This window comes from Triplophysa dalaica, chromosome 25, assembly GCF_015846415.1.
Source record: "Triplophysa dalaica isolate WHDGS20190420 chromosome 25, ASM1584641v1, whole genome shotgun sequence".
Lineage (NCBI taxonomy): Eukaryota > Metazoa > Chordata > Actinopteri > Cypriniformes > Nemacheilidae > Triplophysa > Triplophysa dalaica.
In genome coordinates this window covers 15,442,943-15,470,120 of record NC_079566.1, presented here as the reverse complement: position 1 = coordinate 15,470,120, position 27,178 = coordinate 15,442,943, and the positions used below count along the sequence as shown (strand labels likewise).

General features: G+C 37.5%; 4 protein-coding genes across 5 annotated transcripts; 2 read left to right on the top strand and 2 right to left on the bottom strand.

Annotated features, from left to right (window-relative positions):
* Positions 1–8,652: 8,652 nt before the first annotated feature.
* On the bottom strand, positions 8,653–13,087 carry hgh1 (HGH1 homolog (S. cerevisiae)). Its single transcript, XM_056741435.1, has 7 exons — positions 12,993–13,087; positions 11,668–12,256; positions 11,478–11,578; positions 11,026–11,124; positions 10,384–10,475; positions 10,130–10,252; positions 8,653–9,153 (listed from the first exon to the last, which is right to left on the bottom strand). Exons 2-7 carry the CDS (start codon positions 12,210–12,212, stop codon positions 8,974–8,976), a joined length of 1,140 nt encoding a protein of 379 aa, XP_056597413.1. The 5' UTR covers positions 12,213–12,256; positions 12,993–13,087; the 3' UTR covers positions 8,653–8,973.
* Positions 13,088–13,144: 57 nt separating this feature from the next.
* exosc7 (exosome component 7) lies at positions 13,145–15,610 on the top strand. Its single transcript, XM_056741604.1, has 8 exons — positions 13,145–13,259; positions 13,461–13,562; positions 13,694–13,788; positions 14,249–14,414; positions 14,493–14,563; positions 14,970–15,093; positions 15,173–15,328; positions 15,460–15,610. Exons 1-8 carry the CDS (start codon positions 13,203–13,205, stop codon positions 15,562–15,564), a joined length of 876 nt encoding a protein of 291 aa, XP_056597582.1. The 5' UTR covers positions 13,145–13,202; the 3' UTR covers positions 15,565–15,610.
* A 1,284-nt stretch (positions 15,611–16,894) lies between these two features.
* On the bottom strand, positions 16,895–22,997 carry cdcp1b (CUB domain containing protein 1b). Its single transcript, XM_056741323.1, has 9 exons — positions 22,793–22,997; positions 20,601–20,819; positions 19,946–20,299; positions 19,398–19,748; positions 19,104–19,301; positions 18,636–19,010; positions 18,193–18,546; positions 17,974–18,061; positions 16,895–17,878 (listed from the first exon to the last, which is right to left on the bottom strand). The coding sequence occupies exons 1-9, from the start codon at positions 22,854–22,856 to the stop codon at positions 17,347–17,349; spliced, it is 2,535 nt and encodes an 844-aa protein (XP_056597301.1). The 5' UTR covers positions 22,857–22,997; the 3' UTR covers positions 16,895–17,346.
* Positions 22,998–23,158: 161 nt separating this feature from the next.
* limd1b (LIM domains containing 1b) lies at positions 23,159–27,166 on the top strand. 2 transcript variants are annotated; one of them, XM_056742009.1, is made up of 8 exons: positions 23,159–23,345; positions 25,260–25,372; positions 25,843–25,944; positions 26,155–26,222; positions 26,318–26,380; positions 26,490–26,620; positions 26,793–26,844; positions 27,040–27,166. In XM_056742009.1, the coding sequence occupies exons 1-8, from the start codon at positions 23,320–23,322 to the stop codon at positions 27,118–27,120; spliced, it is 636 nt and encodes a 211-aa protein (XP_056597987.1). In that variant the 5' UTR covers positions 23,159–23,319; the 3' UTR covers positions 27,121–27,166. The 2 variants fall into 2 exon arrangements, with proteins under 2 accessions (XP_056597987.1, XP_056597986.1); XM_056742008.1 differs by having other exon boundaries at positions 26,469–26,620.
* Positions 27,167–27,178: the final 12 nt, after the last annotated feature.

Sequence of the window (27,178 nt, the reverse complement as noted above, 5' to 3'; positions counted from 1 at the left end):
CATTTCTCTAATGCACTACATCATTCATTTTCAGACGGAAGCATTAAAAAGCGTTTTTTTTTTGCTTTTTTTTTATTGTGATTTTTATCATTAACCCTTGCTTACCCACAATGCAACACAAAGTGATGGTTCAAATAAAAATTCTCATCAGTTATTCATCCTTACGTGGTTGTTAATCTGTATGTGCATCTTGCATCAGCTATTACAAAAGAAGATATTTTGAGAAATGTCCCGGGTTGTTCATACAATGGAAGTCAGTGTTGTTTTATTATCAACGTTCTTCAATAAAAATGAACTTCACACAACTTTGGACATGAAGGAGAACGAATGATGAAAGAATTTTGCTGAACTTTAAGCGGTACATTCCCGTGACTTTCAAGGTTGTGATTTTTATTTTCCATGTGAAAGGATTGAGAAGAAAGGAAGTTTGTTCTTTGATTGTCGTGGGTCAAGACATTGTAAATGTCACATTTATAAAATAACCCATTTCTCTACTTGATGATCAAATATGATGTAACTAGAGTCTTTTGCATGGCACAGTCTAAATAAATTTGCATCAGTCACAGATTACAGCCTGCAGGACCTGAATCATTGAAAATGAAGGGTGCGTTTGCCGGACCGCAGCTCTCTCGCCGGTAAGAAAATAAGTTAATGGAGCCTCAAGCAGATCGGTTCCCATCTAAATGGGATGGACGGCCCCCGTGAGCCGCCAGTCTGCTCTTTGAGGACAGTGGAGCTGGCGATGCTGCTTGTCTGTTCTACATTAGCCGGATTTAATTTTCGGACGGTCTGGAATTACAGGGTTGACAGGAAAAGAGCCCCGTCATAATAAAAGTGTGTAAAGGGGTGGAGCTTCCAGATGTCATTGCCACATACACTGAATGTTATTGTGGGAAGTTATTGGGAATGAATCCTAAAATACTTCATAGGAATAAAAAAAAGGGGTTATAAATGGAATTGATAGCCGTAGATATATGCGTACATGCCACTTTATACCACTCCATACAGTTTTTCATGACGTCACAACTTCTGGTTTAAATTAAAATTCCTGAAGAAATGGTAAAACCTTGTCACGTATTTGTTTGCGTGTTATTTTATTTTTTATATTGTTTTCAACACTGGGTAAGCTGAAGTCTTAATACAGTATCTGCAATAACCAAAGCAATGTTTTTGCATTGAAAATATGGTTTATTCAATGGTGTGATACGTCTGATTCACAAGAAATATTGCTATAATAATTAGTGACCTTTGTTAGTTTAGTTAAGTTTAGATAAGTTTAGCTAGTGTGGTGTTTAGTTTAAACCATAAACTATACTTCACTTTAGTTTGGTTTAGTTTAGTTTGGTAAACTGCTGCATTTTGACCTGCAACTATGGACAGAGACTGAAAATGTAATTCTTCAAATGAAAATAAAAGCTCTCAGACTTGTTTTTAATGTCGGTTCTGGACACACAACGTGGATTTTATGTAAATAATAAAAAACTAATACCAGAAATGTCCAGAATTCATTTCTGTGCCAAACTTAACAGAACAAGAATAAGCCAAAGTCACATTTCACCGCAGCATGTGCCGCATCATCAGATTTCCCATCGGCCAATGAGAAAATAATGATCCAATTACATCATTACCGAGTTCCTGATCACGTCCTTTGGTGGATCCCACATCTGTGAAGTCCTTCTGTGACCTGACAGAGTTTTTCTATTAGAGTTTATCCCTTTACGTGAGTGGACGTAACAGCATAATGACAGGCCGTCGCGCTCGACGGATAAGCCAAATTTCCCATAAATTAGTTGCAACTCGGCCTTCTCTAGAATTCATCTGCAGGCTTCTCCGATCCTTACCTTGATCCCTTCATTAGGTCATCGTCTAACATGTGTTTTTCCTCAGTAGGCTACGTCTGCGAGTGGATTGAGAAACAGAACGTCCAGCTTGATTTCATTTCTTCAGCTGTTCTGCCCGAGTATGATGCCATTTGAGCAGCTTCCATTTCTTATTTCACATAAAACAAACAAAACACATAAACCCTGAATTACAGACAAGCACTGCTCTCATTGCTGCTTTGGCAGATGGGCTGCAAGATGTTCTGGATGAGAGCAAAATGTGTGTCCTGAATGGATATTTCAATTCACTCTTGAACAGGTTTGCAATATGTCACCTCTGTTTATCTGCATATAACTGACATCATTGTTAAAAATTAACAATTCATCGTACAGTTTTGAAAGTATACCCATAAAACATTATTTTTTTAGGAACTTTTCAAGTTCTACCGTGAAGTTATATTGTTACGTTTTTAGAAACCTTTATAAACTTAGATTGTAAAACGATATTGTGATGCTATATTGTAACTTTTTTAGGAACATTTGTCAAGTTGTATAGTAACGTTTTTTAGAAACCTTTGCAAAGTAAAACCGTGAATTTATATCCTAAAGTTTTTAGAACCCTTTGTAAAGTTATATTGTGAAGTTGTATCGTAAAGTTTTTTCGAAATCTTTGTAAAGTTATACTGTGAAGTTATATCGTAAAGTTACATTGTAACCTTTGTAAAGTTATATTGTAACTTTTATTTAACTTTTTTAAGTTAGATATCCTTAAAGCTTACATACTCATACAAAAGCAAAAACTTTCATTGTGATTTCATGAGGAGTTTAAGTCTCACTCTCATACTTCTGGTCCCTCAGCTTAAAAACAGAAAGCAATCAATTTTACACATTTAATAAAAAAACGAGAAGGTGATAGTTGAACAATTATATCAATTTTCTGCAGTCGTAAAACGTTGTGGAAATCTAACACCTGATGTATGTCTTAAGCAAATACAATTCATATTGAATGCAATCAATCTGCGCACCTTAACACAGTCATGAGTCGAGACCTCCAGAGAGCTCTTAAAGAGAGAGAGTATCACACTTAAGGTGGTCCAGTTTAAAATGGGAGGCAGATGTTTGTGTCCGAGCCGTACTCATTCACTTTCAGTGCTTTTGGATAGAAATGTGAACCTAAATCTGTCAGTGCTCTTCACCTCGCTGCCGATTCACAGAGCATATCACCGCTCGCTGAAGACACTTGAGTTATCTCTTCAATTGTTTTAGAAGTGACCAGTATCCGCAGCATCACTCTAAACCAGGGGGTCCTTGGCATCATAAAGTTTGAAAGCCCCTGGTCTAAACTATATGACTGTGGAGACATTTACACAACACTATTTTAATCTAAAACTTTAATTTGCCATTCATCTACACAACAATGCAAATTTGTGGGCCCGGTTGTTTCAAAGTGCGCGTTTTTGAAGACGACACCGTTCTAACGTCAGTGTAAAGTACAAAAATGCAAATGTGTGCAAATGGTGACATGTATGTAATGTGTTCAAAAGGCATGCAGGAGTAGCCTACTTGCGAATGTGCAAATAGCATGTCTTTGCAAAGTGACATCATCAAAAACGACAACTCGGATTTTGGATATTATATAGTCAAATATCCGATCTCAATACGGTCCAGTCAACCACGTGTCACATTCACATGTTTACCACATGATGTACTATGAGACGCAGAGAGAATGTTACAGCAGTCTGTTATCATTATATGGTATCTTTAAAAAAAAATGTTCTTAAACATTTTCTGATATATTAACGTTCATGCATACAACGAGTTGTAAAAATCGTGAAAGTTTGTTTACGGTTGTGAAGGGCTAGTCTTGTCCGTGACATCAAATTTCCCATCCCGCTGAAGTCGGGGTTGAACGACCTGCCATGAGCTCAGAGGTCAAATACACGACTTTGTTAGCTGTCCAGACGTTCACTTCCCGGATTGAAGTCGGCAATACACGCGAGTTGTCTGGAACACCATATTACCCTGATACACACAGACGTCTGGGTGACGTCGTTTTGATGTCTGCAAGACGTATTTTTTTGAGTGTTTGGAATCCGTCTCTTCGACGTTTCCTATCAGATGTCATTAAGACATCAAGAAGACTTCTGTGAGATGTTTATCATTTATAATGTATGCAAAACTGCTTCTGAAAATATTGTTAGGTAAAGTAAAAATCTTGAGTGGTTCAGGTTGTCACTTGTTTTGTTCATTACAATGTGTAGCGTGCAGTGCGTTACACTGACTCTCTTCACAAAAACAACTTTCGCAAGTTCACCGAGGCCAGACGCAATGTGACCAGCTTCAGTTTCTCTGCTTCAGACGTGCGCACACGACCTTGGCCGCTCCACATTTTGACAGAGTGTGTTTTGCACAGACCGGACTGAAAGGGATATGGGGTTGACGGCGGCCTCTCGCTCCTTCTGAAGGATCAGATACCATTTAACAGCGGAAGACTGAAAGCCGCAGAGTCCACAGCATCGTTCAGCGTGTCACACCGAGGGCGGCAAAAGCACTTCTGGGCTCAATAATTTGAATTTCTCTCATGTTTGCCCTCATGCTGACATTCTCAGTGCTGTCGACGCCCTTCAATCCATCTTCATCGCCCGCTGGAGTTCTGTGACCCTCCGGGTGGGGCAGTGCAGGTAGCACAACATCACAGATCTTTAAAACGCGAGGAAATGGGCTGAAACGTTCATGTTAACAAAACACCAATTTGCGATAAACACTAATGCACATGTGCTTTCGTTTTCACATCCCACATTAATGGTAAATGTCAACCGAAAGTAATAACAAACAGAAGTTCAGTCTGTGACAGAATGAAACACGAAGACTTCATTTATGAGTTTGCTCTCTTGAACAATAAAATGTAACTTCTGTTTTTACTAATTAAAGTTTTAGAAATCGAGCTAGAAATGTCAGATGATGACAAGTCGTTTTTTATTTTATAGCTGCAATTCGTAAATTGTTTTATTAACCCGTTTGACTTTCTCCTGAAGAACAGAACAGAAGATATTTTGAAGAATGTTAGTTGCCAAAAAACATCCAACTCCATTTACTCCCATTGTATGAACACAAAACCACTGACACATTTCTCCAAACATCTTTCGCGTTCCACTGAAGAAAGAGTCACAAACAGATTTTAATTGTGCACTGTCCCTTTAAATCTTGTGATTTTTGAGACGTGCGCATTAGTAATTTTATCGCCCATGTTCTCCTGTTCTAAATGCCTTACAAAAACCACAATCTTTATTTTTAACTGAAAGACAAGTCTTATTATTTTTTGTGGTAATCAAAATGATGTCACAGATGTCGGCCACGGATCTTAACTTCGTTCCGGAACTTTCCTTTAAACGACGGGCGAAACTAAATTATAGCTTTTGGACATTAAACCGCTGAATTCTAGGTTGCAATGAAAATATTATTGTCCTGCCAATGACAGAAATATGAAGGTGAGAAAGGCCAAATCTAAGGAGCTTACGGCCGTCCAAGAAAGCGTGTGGTTTATAACACCGCATTAAACATTTCAAGATCAAATTTACTGATTTACAAACTGGCGGGTTTTGATGAGATGACCGGGGAAGTGCGCGCGCACCTTTTTTCCCCTCAAGTGTTCACTGCGCTCTTGAGATGCTCAATTGTAGTTTACAGCTGTTTAAACACAGATATATTTTCACTGTGGTCAGTAAGAAAGAACCCAATTAGGCAGTAAAGTTGAGCTGTTGAGGGAACAAAAAAACAGCCGAGTGTCCAAGTCAGTGAACCCGGGTGCAGTTGCCAAAAGTAGCCGTGAAGCGGAGCCATTTGGCACCGTGTGTTGATCTGAGGGGATGCAGGAGGTTTATTTCCCCGTCCAAACACTGGTGTTACCCTGATTTATAGACGATTGGGTTTATGATATGAAACGTGTCACATTTAGGTTAAAACTCTTGAGAAGGTGAAAGGGACTGCAAACATTTATCGCCCGCCACTGTGCGCGGAACAGGCGGCGCGTTCGGAAATTATTTCCGATGACAAAATCCACTTCTGATGCTCAGCTGAACCGATTTCATTGGTATTGAATTACTAAATACTATTTCCATTTTATTTAAGTCTGGTTTGTGTCAAAATGACTGTAAGCTGTGGATTTATAAAGCACAATAACCTTCTGTTTATCTATTGGTTAATTTGTCATATGAATTGATCCAATTGTCTTGACTGAAAGGCGCAAGCTCGGTGTTTTTACGATGAATAAAAAGTGATTAAATGTGAATGAAAACATATTTTAGTCATTTTAGGAACTCAAAACGTTCTCCAAAAATACCATTTATTGAAACCGAGGTGCAAAATCTTCCTTTGATTTCTGACGTCATACACCAAAACATTTACGCCTAAGAAACGTAGAAAAAAGTTTAACCAAGGTTGCTATTAGCTTTTAAGCTTATGTACTTGTGTTATTTCTTTACGTTTAGCAAGGAAACTTCAATAAGAAGTAGGCTATGTTTGATCAACACTTGTATTCAATCTTTTAATATACAGTATGAAGTTAAAAAGATGATGTATATAAAGAACACTTGGCTTGTAGTTGTTTCACATAAATAGCTATAAGTGTTATGTTAAGGAAAGTGGAAAACTAGAGTACTCAAGAAAAATGTATATTTACAAGTATAGCAAGTAGTTGAGAGTGTACTTCATAGACTAAAATGTGCCACTAGTTCACTTGTAGTACAAATGGAAAACGTAATGTTTCTTGTCTTTTTGTGTTTTTTTTATGCGCCTTTTCTCTATATTATTTTATTTAAATCAATATTATTATTTTTAGTCTGTTTTGCAACTTTTTGTTAGTTGTATGATTACATTATGTGAATATTGTTTGTTATAATTTGTGAAGTTATGTGTGGTTAAAAAAGCAAATAAAATGAAAAATAAGATATCATACTGGGTAACCTCCTACAATAAACAAGTATTCCTGTTTAAACAATTTTGTCCCCAGTAGTATTAAAATAGTACACTTACAAGTATACCACTGGTACATAGGCTGTTCAGAGGTAGGCTGGAAAAACAAAATTACAACCATTTTTGGCACAAAAAGCTACTATAACTTACTGTGTACTCAAGTAAAAATAACTAAAATGATATTATGAACCCTTTTAACTGTATTTCGAATCTCAGTTGGTGGTTTGCCGCAGTTGGAGGATTGAACCTATAAGATTTTAACCAATAAAACCGCCACCCATCAGGATGGCTTTGATCACTGCGTTTTGTCCAAATAAACGTATCTCTCCAAACATCTCAAAATAAACTCATTACAGCCCGTGTCATTGACTCAAAGTGGGTCACATCTTCATTCATTCACTACGACAGAAAGCCTAGACTGAGCTTTAACCGACGGTAATTCACTCCGGTTTGACCTCACACTGCCCCTCTCATTCTCATTTCTGCGCTTTAAAGATGTTAAATCTGAACTCTTTTGCGAAGGAGGCAATCATACAGCACAATATCAAAGAAAATCTGATATCTTACAAGCCCAGAATTGCTTTAATGGACCGGACTGAGGTGACGATAACCCCAGTGGACGTTTATTAAGCGGTAGCTGGACATTGACTGATTTTCAGTAATTTGTTATTCTTCCTGGTTTGTGCTTCCCGCTGTACAAATCACAGGAGAGTGTTTTCTGTGGCGTACATCCATCTGTTTTCTCTGTGATTCCTGCTTGATTTCCTTACCACCTGTTCAACATCTCACATCCTACACAACCTGAATCTTCACTTTAAAACTCAACAATTGTCTGTCAAAAGAATGAATATGGCCTTGGGTTTATAGATGAATTAATGTGAATATGTTGTAATCTATGATGAAGCAGCCAATCGTGTTCTTATGACTATGACCTCCATATGCGGAACCTTCCATTTTTTTGACATTTCCAAGTTTCCAGAATAAATCTATACCAAATACTTTTTCTAGCACACATGCAATATATAATCTTACAAACTTTTTAAGACAACAAAACATTATTTCACATAATAAATGTGAAACATCAATACGCAGTCTCCCTAAAAATATCTTCATACTTACAAATGTATGAATTACATTTAACAAAATACTTCTAAAAGCAAATATGTCATTAGGCCGTGTTCACACTTGACTTCTTTTTTTTAAGATGCTAGAGTCTGTTTTACATTATAATCCTATGGTGTAAACCATAGAAAACGTTTTTACACGTTTTTTTAAATGCCGCTTAGAGCGCTTTTGAGGTAGAAAAAACTTTTCTGAAGAAAAATCGGCCAACGTCAAGCAACTTTTTCACAGCTAACCAATGACAGTGACCTGTCGTTTCCATAACAACATGCAAGGGAACGTGATGGGTCGAGAAGGCTCAAGCTCGAAAATTTTTAAATGGCAGCCATAATTTTGTATAAATGCAAGTTTCATTTTCATTTTCAATAACTTTGGATTGAATTTCTAGCGAGAAATTAGTATTGTAGTTTTTAAACATGGATCGGTTATTGCAAAGACGCTCTCTTCTTTATTATACAAATGAAGCCTGTCCCTCTAAGCTGCCTTCATGGACAAATTGTATCTTTGAACATTGTCGTCTGTTATTTTGTTTAACTAAAAAAGCACCATTGTCAACTTTTTATGTCAAAAAAAAAGTAGAATGTGAACACAGCCTTAGATGTTTTCTCAGGTCTAACTTTACTTTTTGTGCAGAACATTTAATTAACGTTCTCCTAATGTTTTCTAGCAACGGAGTCAAGAAAATGTTTTTGTGTGGTCACGTAAGCCCCTGCTGGTATATATCGTCATTACATTAATCTGTAGCCAATAAGATTTCTTTATTAGTGTCCGATAAAGTACCATTTACACATCACATTCTATAGTAAATATTCTATAGTTTTACTATAGTAAATGTTTTATCATATAGGACCGATTTTAAAGAGACTCTTAAAAGTGTGAAATTATCCAATTTGTTACTGTTTGCTGGGATTGTGCACATTTTCGTTGTGCTGTCAGTCAATGAACGGTGTCGTCACGTGAAGAAATCTGTGTCCTGTGGATCCACATCCACAATTTTCGTCCAGCTCTCAATCACTGATTTTTGTGGTGTTATTAGATGTCTCTTGAAGCGTTATAGTGTTCATCTCTCCAGGCCCTTTGGAGATTCATTCTGATTCTTCTCCTCAGATTCCTGAGCTTCATTTTCTATTTGCTGCTGCTCCTTGGCATCAAACTCCTTCAGTTTTTCTTCCACGTCTTGAGGAATCTCCACCTCCATCAGATTCTCCATTCCTTCCTCCGGCTCGTCGCCAATTAAAACCTTCGTCAAAGACACGTGAAACTCAAATTAACCCGAATGCTTTCGTTCAGTAGGTTCATAAATGAGGTTTAGGAGCGAAGCGGTAATGAAACAGCGCTGCAGTTTTACTGTCATTCTCAAGAACCAATTCCAAACAGCCAACAACTTGGAAAAACGTTGCTGTAATGTGATAGCTGTTAAAACTCCCGTTAGCAAAAAAACAACTGCGTTATTTCGAAAAAGCGTTCATTAATCCTGGATAAATATTAGCCTCGTTCTGCGCTTGGCATATCAGGCGTTTTACGGGCGGTAATTAAAATGGTTGGGTTGCGGCAAATGACCGAACCATTGCTTTTGGCCTGGAGTTCTGAAGGGATCTCCCAGACGTTATGGAGAATATCATGCTTTAATAGGAGACCCTGTGACATCTTTTCCATGGGGCTGTACCCAAATATACACGTGCCACAGCTCAAACAGGTTTTTTCCACCAAATTTGTGTCTCCTGCTTTCTTGGGCCAAACTTATAAACCGAGGACGGGAATCGGTCTACTGTCTGGGGTCTTCCAAAGCACAACAATAATAGCGCATGGAAGGATCTGGACTCGTGTTGCAGAGATGTAATAATGTAATTTGACAAAAAAACAGATTCACGATACACTGCTCTGATTGGTTCTCCAATAGCATGATTTGATGTATGATGATTCCAACAAACAGATTAAAAATCATACTTCTCACAAAAGATAAAATAACGTTACTTCTTATTTTACTTTCATGAGAAAGCTGTTCAAGATACTAAAACATTTCAAAGTATTGATGCGACATCCTGTGTTTTTTATCCTGATGATAAAGTCCTTGGGTCAATTAACTGTAAATTTAAATTGGGGAACGAGCCGAAAGTATTATTATTTTGCGTTTTCATGTCACATATGCTGTTACATAAATTGCATTTAAGATGAAATATCTGTTTTAGATTCAAGTCAATGAAGTGACACAATACCTGGACTAGTTTCTCACAGGCCGAGATCACATGCGGATCCTTCTCCCATTTATGAAACTCCCTCGTGATGGGATAAACATTCTTGCTCTTCAAAATCTCTCGGCCCACTTTAGTAGCTGTAAGCTTGACGTAAACAGATTATAAACTGAACTGAAGTTAAAGTGACATGCAGGAAGTATAGACATCAATCAAAGAATGGTCTATATGGTGTATAGAGGCATTATATGGGTGGGTTAGATTTGTGATGTTCTTACCAGCATCAGGGTCTCTAAGAGCATCTTGCGGATGTCAGGATCAGCCTCTCTCTTTTTGTCCTCTGGCAGATACTGCAAATCCACTGGCAAACCTAAAAACACATAGGTGAACGTCAGTAAAGATCATCATGTGACGTGTATGTTAGTACTGAGCCCTGAGATAACTGATGTTTGATTTATGGAGACCGTAAATGTTTATAACTTTTATGCGAGATTGAGTTCTCTCTATTAGGAAAAAACAGACTGCTTATGAAATACTGTTGTCAGAAGGAACATGATCTATAAAGATGGAAAAATATGACAAAAAAACATTTCAAATAGCTTTTATGAAACCGCAGACTCGGACCAAAGAGTTTGGCTGAAGAAATCGTGTGGAACAAAAAAAAACATTGCATTGTATTTCCATTGTATTTGTTCCACAACATCTTCTCTTTGTTAAAGGGATAGTTCCCTCAAAAATAAAAACTCTGTCATCATTTATTCACTGGTGATCCTCAAAACTTGTGTATGATTAAAAATGAACAAACAGCGCCCTCTACAGGACAGAGACAAGTGTTGCAGAAGTTTTCAATGGATGGCTCGCTTTATCAGTGCATTTTCAGACTATGCAATATACTCTACACGAACAACTCAATAGCTTACCTTCATTCTCTTCTTCTGACAGTTCTTCAGGTCCGGCTAACGGTAATAAAAGATGTGGTAAAATATCCACTGTATCACCTAGCAACCACTCATGATGAGCTGTATGGAAAAAGACAAATGTTAAACAAGACATTTTATATATAATATAAATGTTCAAGGCGGTTATTGTTGATAACAACAGACACAATTCAAATGTATTTATATAGTGCTTTTCAGTTTGTTGCGAAGCAGCTTTACAGAAAACACGTATTACAGATAGTATGGAGAGTGGAGACAAAAGAAAAAAGCAACAACTACAATAGTTTAGACATTAGAGGTATGAGATTATAATGCTTTGTTTTGCAAGAAAAGCCATTTTAGTAAATCGCATCAACTAATCTTTACTTTCACTTCTGAATGTCTGCAATATACAGACGTATATACATAAATACAGACCCAAGCACAGCTCTTACCATGGTCAAAACAGCAGTTTCTGAGAGTTCCCACCACTCCTCCTCGTCTGGTGGTGGATTTCTCATACTGTGTGTATGGCAGGAGTCTCTGAATCACACACCTTTACAAAATAACAACAGCTTTACAAAGTGCACAAAACTTAAAATTCCAATGTACCATAGGTTCTCTTGGATTTGTTGGAGGTCTTACCTCTCTTTGTCCAGAATAAAGTCTCTGGCCTCAGGCAGCTGTGCGAGGTTGGACAGCAGAGGCCCCAGATAATGCAGCGATGCTTTCTTATTAAAACCTTCTGCACAGAAGATCTCAACCACTTTCGCCAGTCCTATATTCTGCTCTTGGAGAACCCTGAACACGACTCGGCACGTTCTCTCATGTCGGGTGAGATTGCTGAGAATCGTGCAGATACGATCTGCAAACACATACTCTGGGTCTAGTAAGTTCTGCAACAGGGTGGGCAAAATGTCTGTCTCCTTGACCAAAGGCTGATGAAGGGTCTCATCCGCTGAGAGGTTTATCAGGGCGTGATAACAGTCTTTGGTGATAGCGATGGAAGCGTCACTGGTTAGAGTCACCAGGGCTTTGAGAAAGTCTGGTTTGGACCGCAGGTACCGGCATCCATCCGGGTTTCCCGTGAGACCCACAATGTATTCTGTAGCATGACCTTTGACATCAGGTCTCGTCTCCAGCGTGAGAAAAGACAGAAGTTCTTCGGCTTCGCTGTCACTGAGCATCATGCGTCAGTTTGTTTACAATGTGAATTCCTACGTTTGTCCTCGATCTGCAACATAAAATATATTAAACACAAGAAACTCAGACTATCATACAGCTCAAGTCACAGACTGCGCTGTCATAATATGTAGTAACAGGTTTATTAACTTAAACATTCAAAAAGTAAAATGTTTTTGTATATATATTTTTGGACATGTACCATAATATTCTTTGAATTACTTTTCACTAAATGCTTCACATGTTGTATGTAAATGCTATGGCATTTATACAGATATATACAGATATTATTTGTGCAATGGTCAAAATTACTAGAAAATAAATGACTACACTATAATAAAGTATTTTAGTGCTGTATAAATCTGAGTATTCTTGTCTCCTGCAGTAGTATTAGTTTTGATAACAACAGGCTTTATTATAGTAAAGGTGTGGTAACCATTATTTATATTACCATAGTTTATAATGCCATAGTTTTACCACAAATACCATGGTTACCGATGGCTACTGTATTAAAACTATGGTTCATTTACGAAAGGGTATTTTTTTATTATGCTTGATGGTCAAAACTTTTCTATTTGAAACAAAAATAAAATAAAATGCGCATCATATAGACAAGTATTAAGGTAAATATTGGCTTCTGTCATCAGCTTTTGGACCGCAAAAATCTTTTGATTTACCAATGAACACGTAAAAGCAAACATCCACTCTAACGATCTAACTCTACGTGCTATGACCTAAAACAGAGTTAATTCGTTTTTTTAATCGGTATTTGACTGCACAGTACTCACCAAATTCACGATACATGTGCGTTAAAAGTTGTTCCTGTCGTGTAAATTGACGTTTTTAGGATCCAATCAAATTACACCTGCGAGTGTCATCCCCGCCTTGTTCACACACATTGATTCGTGATTGGCAGACACAGTCCAGACTCCGCCCTGCATGCGGCGCTTTGTGATGACGCAGTGTGCGTCGCGTTCGGAGACCCGTGTGTTTGAAACATGGCAGCGGTTCACCTGAGCGAAGCTGAGAAGGTTTATATAATACACGGAGTTCGGGTAAGTTAATTTAAATGACAACAAAACTGATTATTAAATGTAGATGTACATCTATTTGTAAATAATTGTCTTTGTCAGAACTTTTTATGTATTCTTTTTGCTTTGAGGACAGATGTCCCTCTGGGTTATCTGGTGGTAGGAACCATCAGGAGGGTCTCTGTGAAGCTCTGATGATGGTCTAATGATTAATGTGATTGACAGGATGACCTGAGATTGGACGGGCGAGGATGTGAAGACTACAGACACATGGAGATCGAGACAGATGTGGTGTCCAACACCGACGGTTCTGCTAAAATCAGTCTTGTAAGCTGCGTTATACAGACACCTCAGATGCTCGTTTTATACTAAAGGTCCTGTGCATAATGACAGGTTGTTTAGTGACCTGTCACGTGAGTTCTTTAATACATATTTTCTTCTGATTTCATTGACAACAGGGTCACACAGATGTTCTTGTAGGAATCAAGGCAGAGATTGGTAAACCCAAACCCATGGTACCAAATGAAGGCTATCTAGAGTTTTTTGTTGACTGGTGAGTGTTAGATGTTGTTATTGTGTGCGCCAATGATGTTTTGTTTACGGATATTGTGCATCGTTTTCCATTTTATTTACATATTTAAATTCATATATATATATATATATATAGACACAATGACAGTGAACGTTTTGTATGCGAGCTTCGCAAGAATTGCAATGCATTGTTGGTTAAAAAATAATAGAATAGAAAAAATGGCAAAGAGATTTACAAGCGGAACAGTTTATGGTGAAGAAAAGTGTGGAAGACAGAAAGTGTTAGAAATGTAGAACCATATCATTCAACATATGTCATGCAAAACAATCACACATGTCAGTAAGTGTCTGTCTGTAGATTACGTTTTCATATTTTTTTAATACGACTTGTGTCATATTACCCCAATGTTATTTGATTATGATTGTGTGCAACGTTGTCTACTGGCATACGTCAACAAAATAACATATTCTTTCTTCGTTAGCTCAGCGAATGCCACCCCTGAGTTTGAGGGGAGGGGCGGAGAGGACCTGGGGGTGGAGCTTAGCAACACCCTGTATAAAGTGTTTAACAACAGACTCAGTGTTGATCTGAGATCCCTCTGCATCTCTCCGGGAGAGCACTGTTGGGTGTTGTATGTGGACGTGCTGGTGAGTGAATTGGGAAATATTGTGAAATATTGTGATATCTGTATGCTCATCTATTTTAATGCGTGATCGTGTCCACAGCTGCTGCAGTGCGATGGAAACCTGTTTGATGCGATGTCCATCGCAATAAAAGCTGCTCTGTTCAACACGCGGTGAGTGACAGGTTGACTCATCTTTCCCTGTCTGGATTCATCGTGACTGTAGGTTCGGGGTTTCCACAGTCATGGAAAACCTGGAAACATCAGCGAACGTTAAAATCATGATTTCCAGAGCTGGAAAAGTAAAACATTTATTTAGTGAATATAAAATTACTGTAGAAGATTTTGTACTATAATTTTTCATTGTTTTGAAACTGCTCTGTGTTCCCTTATTGAGCCAAACCTTACAGTTATTCACTAAAAAGTGGATTCATCCCGGTAATTACTAAACTACTGTTCTAGTAATCTGCTGAACATTATTTTAAACTTGCCGTCTTTGTAGTCTGTGGATTTCAGTTAAGATGTGGTAACCCTTAAGAAGTGATGATGAACTTGTCTCTCTTTTCTATTTCTAAATCAGAATTTCCAAAGTGCAATTATCTGAGGATGAGGAGGGGGGCAAAGAGATCGAGCTGTCAGATGACCCTTATGACTGCATGAGGCTCGATGTGGAGAACGTTCCCTGTATCGTAACCCTGTGCAAGGTACCCACAATGCACCCCTCTTCCCTCGCTCTTTGTGTGTGTTTGTGCATTTGTGATGTATTGTTTTGGTGTCATACAGATCGGTCAAAGACATGTGGTGGATGCCACTCTGCAGGAGAAAGCGTGTTCAGTGGCCAGTGTTCTGATATCAGTCACACACAGAGGGACGGTCACATGTGTGAGGAAGATGGGAAAGGGCAGTCTGGACCCCGAGAGCATCTTTGAGATGACAGAGGTCAGATACGCATACCATTACAGATTTTTAAGTAAATAAACATTGTTATTATGTCTTTTCAGAGTGTGAGTAAATATTTATATTTCTTCTGCTGTTTGATGTGAATGCATTATTTTGTGTTGATGTTTCAGGCCGGAAAGCGTGTGGGGAAATCTCTACATGCTCCTCTCATGCGACTGCTGCAGGAAGAAGAAAGTCTGTGCCAGAAACGACAGAAAGTGGGTTTCCTCGGATAGTGTGTGATCTTTTTTTGTATTTGTATAAATAAAATATGTTTCGGTATGTCCTGTGTCCTGTCTTGCTTCATAACTTTAACAAGCACATTATTCCATAACTATTAAAGTGTCCGCCAGTGTTAGGTTATGTAACATGACTTCTAGGCTGTTTGTCTCCTTCATTAAAGGAACAGTTCACCCAAAAATGCTAATTCTGTCATCGTTTACTCGCCCTCGAGTTGTTTCAAATCTGAATACATTTCTTTGTTCTGATGAACACAAAGAGAGATATTTGGAAGAATGCTTGTAGCGGAACGATTCTTGGCCACCATTGACTACCATAGTAGGATTTTTTTTATAAATTTCTTTGTTCTGTTGAACACAAAAGAAGATATTTTGAAGGAAAGAAAATAGTTCTGAAGCAGTTTTGACTACCGTTGTCATTTTACAAATAAAAACTGATTTGATGTTGAAAGGCTGGAACACGCTACAAGACTTTTGCCCGGATTTTCAATCTGGAGTTGTTGCGGAAAGTCTGCGCAGTATGTGATGCCCGGTTTTATTTTGCACTCTTTCAAAATGTCTGCAAGTGTCAGATGTTTAGGTTTTCTTTTAAGATTTTAAAAGTTGTGTTGAAAATTGGTTTAAGAACTCTGAATCTTTAACCACATGTGTGATTTTACTGTTTGTTTGTTTGTTGTCCAGAGCAAAAAAGAAACATTAAACAGAGTACTAAACATGTTTCACAGATAATATAGAGGGTCTTAAAGAAACAGTCCGTTCATTTCTCTGAAGATGAGAACTTTTGTATAGCCAGGTCCCAGACACCTGCTGTCCACCTGGATAGATTCCATCCCATCGTGGTTTTTCTTCATTTGGGGACGCCACAAAATAAGTCCAGTTCACTAGAGAGCTAACAAGACAAGAAGTTTGCAGAGGGAAATTACATATAAAGAAATGAGTTCAGGTCTCGAGCCAACATTCAGTCATAAATGTACGGTTTATAAAACATTTTGAGAATTTGAGAGTTGTCATTTTTTTTGACCCAACCACGGGTTGAAAATAACCCAGTATTTATAGAATATAATTTAATAATATACATGTAATATTGCAGATTCATATCTGACAACAAAGTGTTTTGATTCTTAAAAAGCTCTATTTATTCTGTACATGCAGACTAAAAAGTATTTAAAACCAAAATTTTAGCATTTAATTACAGATTGAGGATTTTCAGTTAACAGTGGCTCCTCACCCAAAGCATAATTGTAAATTGTGAAATAACACATGGACTACTTGTTATACAGTGGATGTGAAAATATGAAAGACCCATTTTAAATATCCTAGACAAAAGTACATTAAAACACCTGAGAATTTATTTTAGGAATCCACAAACATACATAAAAGCAAGAATTAAATGAGAAATACTTTATATCTGTGAACCTGTAACCAAATTACAAAATGAAACCGCCACTGTTAAAACCTAAATGTCCAAGTATGGAGGGTCTTAAAAGTTCACAAACAGCTCCAGCAAGAGCATTAATTCTGTACATTAAGCAATAAAATAAGTATTTAAAAAATCAAACTAAACATGTAAAATACAAGTGTGACCACTAGGGCAGTGAGAGAGTGCGGCCAGCATTTAGCATCAGCTTTGCAAAAAAACACTCTATGAGCGTGTGTTCCAATTGCCTTGTTCCTGTTGGGTTGTTTGTTGACCCAGTTGACACTTACGTACACTCAGTTATTCGTCAAATTGTACATGAAGTCAGCTGTGAAATGCTTGTATATATTAGCTGCTCAACACTACATGGTTTCGTCATATTCTGGCTCGTGAAACGAATCCGAATCGGAGTCTAGTTGCGGTTGAAATCTGGATTCATCAGTGGACAAACGGATGGGATTTATATCCCCAGTGCTCTTAAAAGTGTTCAGCTCATTTTGCGCCATCCTGCGGTCTTCGAATCGTAAACTGCTCACCGATATGAGCGGCGTACGAGGCCTCGCAGGCATAAAGGTGCTGGTTGGGTTAAGGAAAGGCTGATATGTTTCTTGTTCCTCTGGTCTTCCATCTCCTCTATCCAGCGTATATTCGGGAGAAGATTCCTTAACCGCTGGTATGGGGTCAGTGGGTCCGGTGTACGGACGGTACGTGTCCACCTGATGTCCGTTGCCCCAGTGTCCGGAGTTACCATCCACCACAGGTTGATCCTCAATTGAGGCGTAAATGTGGGACTCATTGTCTGCTCTCGTTTTGGGAAAGGTGGCATTACCCGGGAGGTTGGACTTTCCTCTGGGCATAAAGATGGAGGATCTGTTGGCTCTAGGTTTCTTTTTCCTGACAAAAAGGGCAAGTAAATAGTCAGATCATGTACAAGACTCATATAGATATAACAGCCTGCAATATAACTCTGAAAGAAAACTTAGACTCACTTTCGAATGACGCAAACAACAATAAGTACGACGATTAACAGGAGCAGGAGAATCCCGACTACTGCCAAGATAATACCCAGCAACTTTCCTGTATGGAGAAAAGTCAGAAAGACTACTTTCAGGGAAACCAGGACAATTTTCCTAAATCACATCAAGACTAGATCAACATACAAAGATGTACGGTATAAATTAAGCCCAAATGTGAAATAAGTTGCTTACTGGTTTCTCTCTGCAAAATGATCTTAGAGAGCACAGCAAAGCGTTCACTTTTGGGTTCACAGTTTGACATGTTAAGGTAGAAGCTTTGTTGTTGAATGACCATGGATGGAAGGGTTTGATCTTCTCTCCAGGACTGAACCTCCTGAGAGTCTACCGATTGTATCTTAACAACAGCGTGACCCGAGGCGCACTTCGGTTGAGAGATGTTGGTGAACACTATCTCCGCCCGGTAATCTGAGGGAACCAGCACGGTCCACGTGACGGAGGTGGACGGCATCATACCATCGGGCCAGTTGGGTGTTGTGAGATACGTGGATCCCATAAAAAGTGGCGAAACTGAGTACACTACATTCTCTGTGAGGCAGACGGCAAATTCCCATCAAAATCAACATCATTCAAAGGGTCAAGGTGCTGTTCGAATAATCTAGGTAGAAGAAGCTTACCTGAGAATTCTGGATTCAAGATTGCTTTTAAGAGAGGTCCTTTCTCCTGACTCAGGCCCTGTGCACCTTTGGGCATTGCAGTAATGGAAGCGTTCCCTTTGATCTGGATTTTCTGGATAGTGCCTTCTCCATCAGAACAAAACTGGCCGATGTTAGAGCCACCAATCTCTGAGACCAGGAAGGTAACTTGATTACACTCTTTCTCTGGTACAGATTGATGTAGGTTTCCCTGAAGGGAGGACAGATCTATGGATCCTTCCGGTAAACGGAGGAGCCAGGTAAACTGTTGAAGGGCAGGCAGACAACTGACTGGCGCTGGAATAGTTAAATCAGTACTTCTCACAGCACACGGAGGCCCCCTAGGACAATCTAAAACTAATAAGAGAACAGGGTTTGGAAATATAGATTAAAAGTGTAGCATGAACTCAAAAGCATGTTCTGACTCAAAGAAATCATTGTTTGTGTTACCTATGGTTTTGGTGGCCATCAGCTGTAGATCATCTGCAGAGCAGTCGAGGAAGGACAACTCAACTTTGCTCCCCGCGGGTATCACAGTTTTCTCCTGCACCAGAGAATTCATTCTCATTTCACAGTAGGACATTGGATTTTTCTTTTCTACTTGTAGACTCAATCCCTCCTCGTTCTGAAGATCCACTTTGCAAAGTTCTGAACAATAAATAAAGCAGCATGTTATGTATCTGGGCACGGTACATTCCAGCTAAATAACTTTAAAAAGTCCACAACTCTGTGTGTTCCTCTTACTTGGAATTCCACCTCTAAACACAGACACTTCGAAGTTCAAAGAAAGCCCCGTCTTTGCAAGGCAATTGGCTAGAGTCATACTGAAATCTCCATTTTTATTGGCCGGGGGATCGTCCTTTAATGTCTTTGTGAGCACAAACTTGTCTTCAAACAGATACTCAATTGAGACATCCCCTGTTTGGCATTCAGGTTCAGTTTTATCAAGATATTTAACAGAAAAATTGTGCGAGGGCTCAACAGCAAAGTTCCATTTGATTTTATCTTCCCTCGAGAACCCTTTTGTGTATTCTGGTGTAAAAAAGACTTCGAATGATTCTCCTCTGGGCAGCTTGGAGTCCACCTCAACCGACACTAGAGATCCAGAGAAAGACATTTTATTGACAAACACTTGAATCTCACAAAGTCAATTCACAAGCAATTGGTGACTCTAGAACTATGATCCTGGCCCAAACGTCACAATTGCTGTGGACTAAACAACAGTTGGGACCACAAAGTCTGTGGGGAGCGTTTGGGACATTTACATCCCACAAGGGTTCCAAATCACTTACTTGTTGACTCGGGTCCAACAGACACTTTGAAGTCAGATGGGTTCAGGTCTGTACCTTTTTGAACCTCCAAAGATACACGGCCCCTATACAACACTTGGATTCGACTGATTGTACCGCTCATACAAAACGTGCCAATGCTGGTACGTCCCGCCCGGTATGAAATGATGGTGTAAGTGTGATTGTTAAGACAGTGTTCTGATGGTTTGATCTGCCTCATTCCTGGTGCTGGAAAGTCCAGTTGGACAGTGTTGGATAAAGGAACCTTCACATCCCAGATAAAGGTTCTGGTGAAGTCCAAGAACCGCGTAGAGTCTGGATGTATGGCAATGTTGTTGCAGCGTGTTTCGAAGCACTCTACATTCAGAAAACAAAATTTAACAATGGGAAGTTGAATTCTAGGTAAATAAGCGATTTTACTCTTGATGATTATATAAAAATAAATTGAACAACCTTATTGTAGCAGATGTTTGATAAAAGTAATGAAGCATTAGGTTTGACCTTTGTATTTAGGCACAGCATGCTTAAGAAAACCCATTATGTTTAGAAATTGTTCTTGAAATAGGCTTGTTGCTTGAATGCATGCTTTGGGAGGTGCTTTAGATGTTAATCATGACTTTTTGAATGTTGTTTCTTGGAAGACTCAAACAGTTCTTACCAATACCCTGGGTGACCTCCACATTAAAGACATCTGCAGGCTGAGAGCAGTTGAAATTCACAACGGTAAGTTCGGGATCATCAAGTTTTAGATCAGAGCTCTGGCAGGTTTCAGATGAGCCTACACGCTTACATGCAGTGCAGTCCAGATCCTGTCCACCTTTTCTTCTGAAGACTACTGTAGTGGCACGCTGAGGGGTCACCTCAATTTTATAACACTCTGCAAAAAATCCAATCATAGTAAATAATTGTGCAGCATAAATTAACTTTAGTTTCATACTAATAATATTTTTAATAATAATAATAATACAATTCCACATTACAAATCAATTGATGCTGGGACAAGATTCAACTATACAGAACAATAAATACATTTTAATTTTATAATATTAATATTTAAAATAATCATAATAATGTTTTTTATCTACATTACAGCTAATATTATGCTTGGACAAAACAACATCAAACCTAACTAATATATTTTTTTTTAATTGAATGTGGAACCGTGTAAACAAACAACATGGATGAATTGAGACAGCCACCCACATAAAAGCAAAGGGACAAAAACACAAAAGTCTGATTTACACAGAACAATCATGAGAAGTGCTACAAACAAAAAGTATTTTGTACAGGTAAGTTAGCGACTATAGAGAAAAAAGGAGCACAAACCGAACATACAAATTTTCATGAATTAAATGATTAAATACAACAATACACAGTGTTAGTGGAAAAGACAAATCTTCAGAAGTTTTTTGAAACATGATTTAAAGTTTGTTCACAAGTCTCACAGTAAAATACTGGTTAAAGACATCTTTGCTGTTCTTCTTTGCTGCACCCGCTTTGTTTTAAAAAACTAAGAAAAAGTTCACAAGTTTTGACATGATTTAGATTGCACAAATGTAACAGTTAAAAATTCAACAATCACAGGTGGAGAAAGTTGGTCACTGTTTCATGTTACACCATGCAAATGTCTTCATTGTCTGCGAATATTTACTCATGTTTGTGACAGAACTCTACAGTATGAATCAGTAGACACACCCCTCTCGCCAAACTCCTTCCATTATACTGTCAAACAACTCCCTTTATATCAAATGTATTTAACCATGATGAAACACTTCAAACACTATTGACAAAATGCACTGTGTAATCTAAATAATCTTAAAATCATCTCTCAATTAAAGATAGTGATCTATTGGAAAAATTTAAGGAAAATTTGAAGTGTTGCCTCAAAAATAAACTGAAGTAAGTTTAAAGCAGTAAAATTATACTAATTATCAAAAAACAAAATAAAAAATAATTGATCTTATATTGCAACATTTAACTTTTAAAGATGTAATTTTTTTAATTATAAAACTTCACAAGCATATATCAAAATTGCTAAAACTTTAACAAAAATTAACACGGAAACTAAAAATATAAAAATTAAAAGCTAATAAAAATATTACTAAATCTAAATAAAACCAAAAAAACTAAACTATAATATCTCTCTCTCAAACTTTAGTCATCCATCACATATGTATATATTTAGCATTTCTGGAATTATGAAGAATTATGTTGTTAAAATAAATATAAAATGCACAAAATAAACGTGTGTAAAGACAAAAAAAGATCCCTTTCCCCCATTTGCATTAGTTATAAAAACACAGCTCCAAACATACACTCAATAAAACACTTTGTGAATCACTATAAAGACCTTGGAAATGAAAGATTATTGGAGGTTAAAGTGGAATGTCAATAGAAAAGCAAACAAGAGATACGCATTCGAGTTCACAGAGGAAACAGCAGTGAAAGTGCAAATGGGTTTCTCTCCTGCCCAAAAGCATGTTACAACAACCCACCCTTCAAACACACTCTTATTCATAATTAACACAATGATCTTTTTCAGTATTAAGGCCACGAAGAAGTAGATCCTGCAGAGTTTTATTGGCTATAGTGTTATCAAATATGCGCATATGAATAAACAACATCGTATACATAAGGCCTCAACACACACCGTGTCTCCAACTTCAAACATGCTTTCACCTCTATTTCAGACTCAGATCATCTTTCACATTTCATTAAATATTTAATCGATTTTATACATTTAAACTCCCTAAATATTCAAAACGAATACAGAGAGAATCTCGTTTAAGAGTTTAAATCGACGCTTTATTCACTTGCTGGAGTGTTTGGTGCGGCGCTTTGCAAACTCACCTGAGTTTTGTTGAATTTGCATCAAGATCAGTCCAATGAGCACAGAAACCAAACACGAGCCCATCGTCCTCCGCAATGTCTCTTAAACTTTCCTAAATAAAATCTGTGTGTTTAAAAAATATCCTTTGTGAATAGAATCGTTAGATCCTGCATGTTGAACCCAATGTGTCCAAGAGCACGATCGCTTCCTGCTTCTGGTACCTGTTGTGTGCAGAAGGGCGTGTGTGTGTGTTAGAGTGTGTACTTTAATGTGTGTGTGTGTGTGTGTGTGTGTGTGTGTGTGTGTGCGCTCTACCTGTCCAAACTTGCATTCAGGTGAATACAACTGAAAAATTATTGCAATGTTAACGTTTCACACAACATAACTCGGAGTGACTCTTATAGATCCATGTGAGATTTAACCTAAAAAAAGCAGAAGAACGTTTATTTTTCATTTAATTGACGGCAAAACAGATTCATTCATTCACTAAAGGCTATTTGTGAGAGAAACTCTCATCAGTACCCTATTATTCCTGCAGGAGGATATTATGAATGATAAACGCCGTCTTCACCGGTAGGTTATCGATAATATTCAGTCAAACTGTTCATTTGTTTTAGGTTTTCAGCCAAGAAATGATATAATTATTGCTTAAATTAAGAAGCATTACTTAATGATAATAAATGTAGTGTGTTGTTTAGAATAAATAAATAAACTTTTATTTCACATCAAATAAGAAAACAGGTCAAGCACTGCATTTAAATTAGAGAAGTAAAGCAAACAGCTGCACGTACATCGTGAAACGTCAGCAGGAACTAATTAATATTCATGAGCCTTCAGGCTGTTCAGGTGAGCGGAAGTTGTGTCCGACTCATATATGGAAGCACACACTGTAAAACTTTGCTGTAATTTCGCTGTAAGTTTGTCAGTAACTTATTGTAGATTTAATGTACAATTAATTCATTGTAAAATAAACCTAGTTTATGTATTTTTCTTTCACAAAACAAGACTAAATATCTTGGGTCACTTTTCTTGTTATGTGCATGTAAATTTAAGAAGATAAAAATATTTTTACAGAAAACAAGAGATGAATGCTTTGGAAGAATGTCTTGTTTTGCAGTGTGGCTGTGCTAATGCCGATCTCTACGTGCTCATTTAGAAAATCTCAAAAGTAAAAGTGTTTTAAAGTGGGCTAATTGAAAACAGTAATTGGAGAATATGTTAAGTAGGAATTAAAGCTACAGTAAGTTACTGGCAAACCTGCCGCAAAAACTACAGCAAAGTTTAAAGAGGACTCAAATACAATTTTTACGCATATTGTCTGCAGGCGGACTGTCTTTAAATGTTTTGTATTGATTTGTACGACTATTTGAATTTGTATGTGCATTTATTTCATGCTATTATATGTAGAAAGACAAAAAAATGGCCGCTGTTCATGTGAATTCGTCTCAGTGTCAGTGTTGTATTCTCTCCTGTAATGAGTCCACACATGCCCATGAGCAGCATTCCAAACATTTCAATGTCAACAGCTCTTTAATAATGCAAAAGTCACAGACCGCAAGTAGATAACCAGATTACACAACACAACTGACAGGTAGATGTTTTCACACTATGTTTTTGTATCCTTTCTGATCCGACATAGCCTACGCATATAGCGCTTTAAAATAAAATGACTAAAGGGAATATAAATGGCTGAAAATCATCAATAGTTACTTTTGTTTGGGGTGGAGCATTTTCGTCAATGATTAAGTCTATAGACTACTGTTCTTAATGAACTGTGTTCTGCAAATGTTGTAAATGTCTTTTTGTTTTGTATGCATTATAATGTTGCACAGTTAACACATATAAACACAATATAAAGTAGGTTGGTCTGAAACACCTGAAATGCAAGAAGAAGATAATTCAATTCAATTTATTTATATAGCACTTTTCACAATGTGCATTGTTCCAAAGCAGCTTTATAGGATTACATTTACAATTACATTCATGCATTAGGGAGACTATTTTATCCAAAGCGACTTTGCATTATACTATACATTGGGTTTTTTTCAGTTATGAATTTCTAACCATGATAATATTGGTTTAGTAAGCTCACAGTGTTTGTTAAAAAATGGCACAAATATATTTTATTGCTAACAATAATACACATATTTTTATCTGAAAGTGACTCATCTGAATGAGACTGATGTCATCAGCCATGTGAAATGTTTAAGCAAGTCTGTAACTGTGATACACAGCTGTTAGTGATAAATATATCATGTATGTCCATTAAAGACACGTATACCATCTCACAGTCTGCCTCTTTCTCTCTCTCTCTCTCTCTCTCCCTCACACACACACACACACACAGGTTTAGGTCCCCACACATTCGCACACACACTCTCTCTCTCTTTCACACACACACATGCTCACGCACTCTCTCACACACACACACACATATAAATACACTCTCATACACTGGAGAATTCACAGTATGTTCTCCTCTTACAGCTGGAGTCTGTCTGCAGACAGCAGTCCATTCTGTGATCAAACTACACAGAGAATGGACAGAAACACTGTGTGCTCCGCTGAAGCCCACGACCTTGATGTGAATGAAATGATGGGTAATGTAAACACATTTGCAATGTTATCAGCTAACGTTTATAATGTTTATAGTTCAGTGTGTCACGTTTAAAAATTGCTTATAATAAAATAAATCTTCCATGTGATTTAGAACAGAATATTCTTGCAATTTTGACAATTCCTGAACTTCTTAATTACTCTGTTTCAGGATTCTTTGCTATCTGTATAAATAGAATAAACAGGATGTTTTGCCACACAAGGGAATATTGTAAACCTTTCTTTACTTTATGTATCCGCTGTGATGAAAATGTAAGGACATTTCAGAAGTTAAACTGCATCAGACATTAAACTTTAAATGAAGTGCCCGCTTATTTTATTGTGGAAACAAATCAATTAAAACATTTATTTCATAAAAAATCATTTAGTTAAGATATTAATGTGTGTAAAACAAAAATATTTCATTCTGAGAATGAGAATAAATGTGTGGTGGTGTCTTGTCCGCCCCCTGCAGGGTCTTGTGTGAAGTGCACTGGTTCCGTTCACAGCTCAGATCAGGCCTGTCAGGCTATGGGTCAAATATTTCACACCAAATGTTTCACCTGCTCTTTCTGCAGTAAGTGACATATCATAATGCACAAAAATACCATGTTTTGAACACACTGTAAATGCAAGCTGTACGTCAAAAATCCAGTCTGCATCTTTAAATGTACTATAGTTTTACAATACAGAATCATATGAAACAGCATCGCTATATTGTGTTGTGCTCAGGATGTTTCAGACGTTTATTAAGTTATCGTAAAATATTATGTTTGTTTTCTTTCAGACAAACAACTGAAGGGAAAGCCATTTTATTACTTTTCTGGAAGTGTGTTCTGCGAGGAGGATTATTTGGTGTGTTAGTTATTATTGCACTAATGCGACTCTGACTTAAATGCTTTCTTGTGAAAAATAGTGTTTTTATAAACACAGTATATATTTTTATACAGTATTCCAGCGTCAAACAGTTGGCAGAGGTCTGCACGTCCTGCGGATATTTAATCTCAGATACGGTCAGCCTGCAAATCATTCTGAGTGTGTTTTAATGAAGAGAATTTTATGTAATGTTTAATTTTTTATTTAATCACACATTTCATCCAGATGACCTCTGACCTTGTGCAGGTGATCCAGGCTTTGGGGAAGTCTTTCCATCCCGACTGTTTCCACTGTGTCATCTGTAAAGAGAAGCTGGAGGGACAGCAGTTTAATGTGGACACACAACAGAAGATTTACTGTGTGAAAGATTATCGAAGGTGAACAACACACGTTGATGTGGCTCACGAAAGAGCAACATTTGAACATAAACGGATCAATTGGTTTAATGTTAACCGCCAATGAAACAAACTCTCAGCAAGAACTACAATGATGGACAATAAACCCTATGAGACTTGGATTTTGGATTGTAACATGATGTGTTTCACACAGGTTTGTGGCTCAGACATGTGAAGCGTGTGGTCTGCTCATTCTTCCCACCGAGGTTCATTTCTCCTGTATACTTTTATATATGAAGAGTTTGGTTCCGAAATGACATGACTTTGTCTTTGAACATTAAAAAAAATCATGTTTTTTTATTAAAAAGTTAGCAGTATTTATTTTGTTATAACGGCTTGTATCAAAAGAAAACAACTACAGTTTGATTGATATTAATTGGAATATTTGTTTATGTCCTCAGGGTTCGAACGAGACTGTACGAGTGGTGTCCATGGGAAGAAACTATCACGTGACTTGTTATGAAGACAAAAGCAACATTTGATTCAGACTATGAATGTTCAAAATCTGCTTTAAAGAGAAACTTAAGAATGAAAGAACTA